This window comes from Buceros rhinoceros, unplaced genomic scaffold (assembly GCF_000710305.1).
Source record: "Buceros rhinoceros silvestris isolate BGI_N320 unplaced genomic scaffold, ASM71030v1 scaffold1942, whole genome shotgun sequence".
NCBI classification, from domain to species: Eukaryota; Metazoa; Chordata; class Aves; order Bucerotiformes; family Bucerotidae; genus Buceros; species Buceros rhinoceros.
The window spans coordinates 37,562-46,115 of record NW_010398099.1 but is presented as its reverse complement, the minus strand read 5'-3'; the positions used below and the strand labels follow the sequence as shown (position 1 = coordinate 46,115).

General features: G+C 45.5%; 1 protein-coding gene across 1 annotated transcript in view; it reads left to right on the top strand.

Moving 5' to 3' along the window:
• Positions 1–5,958: 5,958 nt before the first annotated feature.
• The window catches only part of ZHX2 (zinc fingers and homeoboxes 2), an 8,031-nt gene continuing 5,435 nt past the window's right edge, over positions 5,959–8,554 (top strand). The window contains exon 1 of the mRNA XM_010130948.1: positions 5,959–8,455. Coding sequence (XP_010129250.1) covers positions 5,959–8,451 — 2,493 coding nt within the window. The 3' untranslated portion in view covers positions 8,452–8,455. The remainder of the gene's footprint in view (positions 8,456–8,554) is intronic.

The following is an 8,554-nucleotide window of genomic DNA, read 5'->3' as shown; positions in this document are numbered from 1 at the left end:
GCTACAAACGTCTATGTGGGTTTTTTTTAATTAGAAATGTCTACATCAACATATGTGAATTGAAAATGTATAGCACTTTTAAATCTATCTTTTCACATGTCTGCAGAAATTATTGCTGTGTACCTCCCCATTAATTGTGTTTTATTCAGCTTACAAAGAACTGCAGAAGTGTCGGAGCTCTAGGCTGCTCTGACTTAAATGCTGTTTTGAAAGCTTTGCTCTAGTTCAGAAAAGCTGCCTGCCTTTCTGTGGTTTCCTTTTGTAAATCATTACCATCCTGATCCATCATGCAGGAATTATTTGCCCTGGTTTGCTTCTGCTTATTCTCCTGCATATAATTTAAGCAATGTTCTTAAGTGTTTTATCACCGTGGAGAGCAACAGCATTTTTTGTTGTACTAGCTGATGTGCTTCTCGATATTACTGTAGAAGCTGCATGCTAAAAACAGTTGTAAGGAAGGAAGAACATCACCCTAGGCATATTCCTTTTTAGCACCATGAAATGTGTATCTCGGCTCTCATCCTTGGATTTGTAGGAGAATAATATTGCCACAACACTAATGAATGTGAGCTCAGCATCTCTGATACGGAGCAGGATGATAACTCCGCTCTGTGCTGCATGTCTGCAGCCTTCATGGGTGAAGAGTAGATAGATGGTCGGGGTGGGGTTATGATGTTGTCAAATAATATCAATTAATTTCTGCTCTGCTCTGAACTCTATGGGCATGACATCTGGGCAGCCACGCAGGCTGGAGTCAAGTGTTGAAAGCAGAGATGTTCATAAGGACATGCACTTTTGAGTCCTGGGGGAGCCAGAGGCCCACAAGCTTGGAAGGTTTGAGAGGCAGAGAACCATCACTGAAGCTAGTGGGAAATGAACAGACCCACTAAGGTCCCTCACAGTGTGTTTGGTCGCATGTCCTGGAAGGACTGGCAAATTCTTTAGCCCAGGAAAGAAGTAGTGTGGGTGGTGTCTCTGCTTTAAAAGCAACCTGCGGTGTGTCCAAGGTGGTGGGCAGCAGGGCCTGGCTGGCATCTGTGCTGAGGTTTGCTGAGATCCACTGACTGCATGATAAAGTGGGATGGTATCCCCAAAAAAACTGAACTGAAAGATGTGTGCCTGACAACTCCTTGCTAGCGAGCTCTGGTTGGTGCTGTGCTGTGCACCTCCTCTGTTACTTCTGCTGTGTCCCCGAGCTGAGGAAGGGGTAGGGGAACACTGTAGGAGGAGTTTGTACCTTTATGATATTAAACATCACGCTCAGACATGCGGGAGAGTTTGACGGGGGTTGAGGGTTGGGGAGTTAAGTTACAAGGGCGTTACCTGCTGTTGCTCCTCCTGTGTAAGGGAGAGGATGCTGTTGGTGGAGACTGAGCTCCTGAACAGTAAAGCAATGAAATGCTTCCACCCTCTTTAAACATCAGATGCCTTTTGCAAATGAAACCCTCTATATTTCTGCGCTTATTTGCAGGTATCCTCATGGTGGTGGTTTTCTCACTCAGTTTTGGATGAGGCCAGGTGTGGTGAACTCTGCTAGCGTGGGGCAGAGCAACCGATGCAGTGGGGTGAAAAACAAGAGAGATTTTATGGGCAAATCGTTTTTCTTTCTGGGTTGGTTGGTTTGTTTTAAAAAACAAGGGTATATCTGTGAAAAGTAAAGATCAGTTTGCTCTGGGTGGGGGAGTTCAACCTGTTTCAGCCTCTGTTGTATTGCTTTCTTCCAGTCCTTGGCTGGAAGCAAGATGCGGCACAAAGTGGTGGTATTTCTGCTGCGCCTTTCCCTTTCTGCCAAAATTAAGGTTTGCCCTGCTTTTTAATTTGAAATCACTTCAAATTTGGTTGTCTTTGGACAGTCTTTTTTGGACTAACTAACGTCTTGCGGTACAAGAGCAGACAGACAGCATCTTAGCCTGTCTCTCCACTGCCCTGCCACTTCCCCAGCCACTGCTCGCAGGGTTTTGGCTGATGCTTTGTGCAGCCGGGCTGCACGTGTGCTGCCGTGGAAAATTCCTGCTCTTCCACCAACTCGTAGCATCCTGTGCAGGAGCAGCACCACAGAAAAGGAATTCAGTCTCTACCCAAATACTTGCTTTTTGGGGGGAGGCAGGGTATAAAACTAGCTATATGCACAAGGGAAAGATGGGAGAGAGTGAAAAGATTGCAACGTTCAGCAAGAGAAAGCTTTTTGTTTTATTATTTCAATGCCTTTGCTTGAACTGTACAGTTATCTTTTACTGCTGGAAGGTGGCATTGTTACACAGACAAACACCTTCCAGTGCCAGCCAGGCCTAGAAGCATGGTCTGGGGGCAGGTGACCAGGTATGAAGTCTGGCATTTCCTCAGTTGTGCATAGTCACCAAATTAGATCCCACTTCGTTCTCATGTTGGCTGTTGCAGTTAGACACGCAGAAACCCACTCTGTGGAATAGAAGATGGAAGAGAAGTAACAATCTGTACAATTTTCTAGTAAAACTCCGGCAGATGGAATATTTAATCTGTCCACCCGTTTCTGTGGGTATCCCTATCAGGGCATCCTAATGGGAGGTGGGAGCTCAGCACAGCAACTCAATGCAGCAGGGAGTTTGCTGAGCTTCCAGAGAGCAGGGAATTCAAAACATTTAGTCTCACTTTTAAGAAACCTTTGACTGATTCAAAGTTATAACGTAGATGTTTCTCAGTCTCCACTCTTCCATCCCATTCCTTTATCTTTTTGTTCTTGGCTCTTTCTTCCTTTGTGAGGGGGGTTATTCAGTGAAATATAAATAAGCCTTGCTCTGTCTTTGATGTCTTTTGAATTTTCTTCCTTTTGCTGATGTTGCCACATGAATTTTGCAGAAGGTCATACATCAGAAAAGGCGCAGACCATTAGGTGCAGCCATGTGGCCTGGGAGGGAGAGCGAGCCACAGAGGAGTACTCCAGGAGGAGGAGCATTCCAGGAGCCCTGGCTCCGTCCTCATCACCACCCTGTCCCAGAGCTCTGCCTTGCACCTCCCTGCTCTCTTCTGTGAAAGTCAATGTCACAAGCATGGCAGGATCTGCAGGGCAGAGTGAGGTGACCCAATCACCTTCACCCTGATTCCAGTAAGCAGGCTTACAGAGCCCATTCTGCCCCCTTCTCTGAACTTCTGGCTTGTTTCAGCCAAATTGGGTACAAGGGAAGAAGCCTCAAGGATAACGGATATTCTGCAAGCATCATTAAAATTGGGTGGCCAGGAAGATGGTGTTCAGACAGTTGCACATTTGTCTCTAGCTTCTGATCCTGGCTGCAGTGGGAGGCAGCAAGCCACAGATTGCAGCCAAAATACTCTACAGGATGATTGTGAGGAGAAGTAGAAGGGTATTTTGAAGGAATATGTGGAAATAATAGAGAATATTCAATGTAATCCAGTTTAAAGGTCAATCAGCACAAATCTGCAGAAAACCAGGCATCATTTCTTCCACTGTTCATCTGCTTTTTTATTATTAAAAGGGAGAAGGAAAAAGGAAACAGAGGAGATGTTGGTTTAGATGTCCTAATGCTTTGGGGAATGACAAATGTTGGTGATCCTAGATTAGAGGGAAGGAAATGGCACTGTGTCATCGTGACTGAGGTGGAGCTGTGAGCCCATGGGCAGCCTCATCCCTGTTTCACAGAGCTGAGCAAATACGCTCCATTTCTCAGGGAAATTTTCTCAGGGAGAAATGGAGCTTTGGATGCACTCTTGAAAGTCAAACAGATGCTCCAGTGCTTCACCAAATGGGAGTGAATGTGTGGAAGCATCCCCAATCTCTGTCAGGGCTGGGAGCTGCAGAGGTGGCGATCACTAGGAACACAGAGTGGTTATGCTGGGGCATCTGCAGTATAACAGTAGTGCCTCTGAACAGCGGCTTCTCTGTGGTGCATGTTTAGCATCTAACAGCTTGCATCTCACAAGAGCCTTAGCTGCGATGGTGCCTCGTGGAGAGTTGATGTCCGAAGTGCTTCACGTATGGAGAATTGCTTCACGCTGGGCTTTAGTACATGGAGCTGGAAGCTGCCATCCCTACTCTTATTCCCAGCTGGAGCTGCTTCCTCAGGCAGTATACAATTTTGAGTTTCCCTGTGTCCAGGGGTGGTATGATCTGTGACAGGCAGGGTAGCAGAAATATGCTCTAGAGACCTGCAGAGTGTTCATCGCTGCAAACATGACCGAGAAGTTAACGGCTGCTTTTACAGCAGCTGTTTCTGGCTCTTGTGCCAGTGCACAAGCAAGAGGAGTAGGTTCAGGGACAGCAGTGAGGTGGTTATAAACTGTCTACGCATGTTGGATGTGTCCAGATGTAACTGCAGTGGGATTTTATCTCATATGACCTTCATGTCTGCTGGGTACTGGATGCAGCTTATCATTTATGGGCTTCAAATGAGAAAATCTGCTTTTGGTTAGACATGAGATCATAGGATCATAGAATGGTTTGAGTTAGAAGGGACCTTTAAAGACCATGTAGTCCATCCCCCCCTGCCATGGGCTGGCACATCTTTCATTAGATATTTAGTTCAGATTCTCCATTTAATACACTTCTACAAAAATCAGTGCAGGTCTTACTTGCTCTGCAAATCTCCGCTTTCTCTCCTCTAGTTTGTAAACCCCAGTGCCTTTCCCGTCCCAAGGACTCCTTGACTGTAAAAGATGAGTTTTCTGTCAGGACTGGAAGTATTATGAGTCCAGAGCCCATCTGATCAGGCAAAGTAGCAAACTGGAGTCAAGGGTTGATTAAAAAAAAGCATCTTACCAAATATGACTTTTTTTAATAATTTTTTTTTTCAGATAATTGACTGTTTTGACAACTAAATTCCCTTCCTTCCCACCAGCCAGTCTTGATGAGTGTGGGTAGATCCTAAAACAGCTGGTATAGTTTTTCTTTGTGGCTGTTCTGATTGATGTTGACCTCAGATCCTTTTAAAAATATGTTTTACAGAATTCTTGCATTTGGAACTTTCAGAACCCCTTTGACATATGAATTGTGCTTAAAAATGGGTTCTTTGAATTCTGAAGGGAGTGATGTGCACAAATCAGAGCTTGATGAGAACATCAGCAGAGTCACAGGAAGGGACCCTGTTCAAAAGGGCTGCTGTGACCTTTGCTGGCTACTTCTGTCAATATCGAGTGAAAAGTGAGAAGCTTTTGTTCCAGAAGAGACTTGAGATCCATAAATGTGCTGCAGTTTCTTTGAACCCACTTCCCGTCAGACACAGACCTTTGAAAGTGTTGATTTGCATTAACTCTTCTTTCAGCCTTTACTTTTACAACCCGGGCAGGCCCTATAGCTTTATTTAGAAATCAGCCGTCATTAGTAACCACAATCATGTAGTAGACATATTTACAAGTTAAGTGACAGTGGGAAGTAATTAAGTTTAATATAAATCACACTCAATTTCAAATCTGCAGACTTCAAAATAATAATTAATAGAAACTGCAGCTTCTATAAAAAGATGCCATATTTATAGCAGTAACTTCTTTCTTTTCCAGCTAAACACATTGAGTCTAGTGGAGATTAAAATCCCCTGTCTGTTCATCTTACTTGTTTCAAAGCCATTTTCTTACGGTAGCACAATTTGCTGTGAATTGCCCACTGCTTTTATTCTTTGCATGGAAATATTTGACTCTTAGGTTGATGAAGGGGGGAGCTCTTGTTCAGCTTTGTCCCAAATGGCCTTGAAATGCACATATCTTGAGCTGTGGCTTTCTGCTCAATCTGCGTTTTATAGATGGATGCCTAACAATGTGTGCTTTGTTTCACAGGTGTCATGCAGCTGACAGGTCTACTGGTGGAGCTGATGGTCACAGCTGGTGTGGAAATTTGTCGTTAAACAAAGCAGAGTAAAATAATCGAGGAAGGTTGGAGCTGTTCGCAAAATCTATTGAGCCTATTGCTCATACTGTAAAAAAAAAAAAAAAGAAATCATCATTTGGGACGACGGCCTGCTGCTGGCAGCTGCCATGGCTAGCAAAAGAAAGTCAACGACTCCATGTATGGTGAGAACTTCTGAGATCATGGAGCAGGAAGGTGCTGAGGGTGTAGAGGCCTCTAAAGAGAAGGGAGCTGGCACACCACAGCAGGACTCTAAAAAAAATCTGCCTTCAGAAGGCTCAGTCAAAGACTGTGAAGTGGTTGAGGCAAAGGCCCCAGCTGAAAATCAGTCTAAGAAACCTCAGGGTGGTTATGAGTGTAAATACTGCCCTTACTCAACACAAAACTTAAATGAATTTACAGAGCATGTTGACACTCAGCATCCAAATGTCATTCTCAACCCGCTGTATGTCTGTGCTGAATGCAACTTCACAACCAAAAAATACGATTCTTTATCTGACCACAACACAAAATATCACCCAGGAGAGACTAACTTTAAACTGAAATTAATTAAGCGCAATAATCAGACTGTTTTAGAGCAGTCCATTGAGACCACCACTAATGATGTCACTGTTACAAGTGGTGGGCTAGAAAATACAGATGAATCACTTCATGGGGGAAGTAGTGCAAGTAAAACACCAGTGGTGAAACCGGGAAAGCCTAAAGGGGAAACCAAGAAGGGTCCCAAAAAGCCAGAAGAGGGAGTTACAGAAAACCACGTGGATGGCACCCTCCCGCGCATCATAACTGAAGCCACTGAAGCTATTGCTTGTATAAACGGAGACCTTCTCCATGACGTGTTAGCCCATGTTATGCCCTCTGTACAGCTGCCACCAAATATTAACCTTCTCCCCAAGGTCCCAGTACCTCTGAACAGTACCAAATACAACTCTGCTCTGGACACTAATGCAACCATGATCAACTCTTTTAATAAGTTTCCTTACCCAACACAAGCAGAGTTGTCGTGGTTGACAGCAGCATCAAAACATCCAGAAGAACAAATCCGAATCTGGTTTGCTACACAACGTTTGAAGCATGGTATAAGTTGGTCTCCTGAAGAAGTGGAGGAGGCAAGAAAGAAGATGTTCAACGGTACTATCCAGGCAGTTCCCCAAACCATCACTGTCCTGCCAGCTCCTTTGACAACTGCAAAAATGTCCCAGCCCATCATCCAGACAGCTTTGCCTTGTCAGATACTGGGCCAGACCGGTCTGGTTTTGACTCCTGTGTCAAATGGTTCAACTGTTTCCTGTTCACCAATTACGCTTGCTGTTGCCCCAAACCAGGGGCAAAAGAGGACAATACAGACCTTATCAAGTGCCCCAGAGGCCAAGCGTCCTCACGTAGTTCAGGTGCCTGAGATTCCTGCCAAGTTGACTGCTGCACCACTGACGCCAGCCAGTGAGCGAAAAAAGACCAAGGAGCAGATAGCAGAGCTGAAGGCCAGTTTCATGGCAAGCCAGTTCCCCGACGATGCGGAAGTCTACCGGCTGATAGAGGCGACAGGTCTCTCCAGGAGTGAGATCAAGAAGTGGTTCAGTGACCACAGGTACCGAAGTCAAAGGGGTATTGTGCACATACCTGGCGATGTGTTAGGAAAAGATCAAATAGCACCTTCAGCTGGTCGACACAGCCGTTCATTTCACCCCTACACAGATTTTACTCCCCAGAAATTCAAAGAGAAAACCCAAGAGCAGCTTAGGGCCCTTGAGGAGAGTTTCCTAAGATGTTCTTTTCCAACCCAAGGAGAATTGGACAGGCTTCGAGTGGAGACAAAGCTGAGTAGGAGAGAGATAGATTCCTGGTTCTCTGAGCGGAGAAGGATAAGGGACAGCATGGAGCAAGCTGTCTTGGACTCAATGGGATCATACAGAAAAATGAAAGAACAAGGAACTCCCAACGGTGCAATAAACCAGGCAGAACTGCTGAATAGCTCTCAGCTCCCTGGTGTTTTATCTGGGTCCTCCACCACATATAAGAAAACCCAAGAGCAGATTCATCTACTGAAAAGCACATTTGCAAGGACCCAGTGGCCATCACCCCAGGAGTATGACCAGTTAGCATCTCAGACTGGACTCACAAGAACTGAAATAGTTCGCTGGTTCAAGGAAAACCGGTCTTCACTAAGAACGGGGTCACTTAAATGGATTGACCAGTACCAGCAGCAGTTTGTTGTTGATGGTCATCATGAGCAAAGCCAGAAAAAGGGATCAAAACGTATCGAGAGTCCAAAGAATGGTAATGAGGTGTCTCGGCAGCATTACCAGGAGCATAAAAAACTGAATGAAGAGAATGGGGGGAAACTAGTGGTGAGAGCAAAAAGAGACTGTGAACCACTGAAAGACTCTTTGTTGGGGAATCAAGCAGAGGGTGCGGACAGGGTGGAGTGCAACAGCCACGATGGCCGTGGCAGTGAGGAGAATGAGGAGCCAGCGGAGGTCAACTGGGTAGAGGTGACAGTGGGTGAGGATGATGCTGCATCAGACTGTACAGACAGCTGGAGCCACACGGCACCCGAAGGCCAGGCAGAGCTGGTGGACTTGGACTCTGAAAGTATATCTGGAGACAATCCCCACGTATAGACAGGTAATGCTGATGGTGCCCTGTTTCTCTGAGCCTGCCTCTGTCTGGGTGTGCTTCCACCATCCTGTAGCCCCTCTTCAGTATAAATCCCTGGAGCCCATT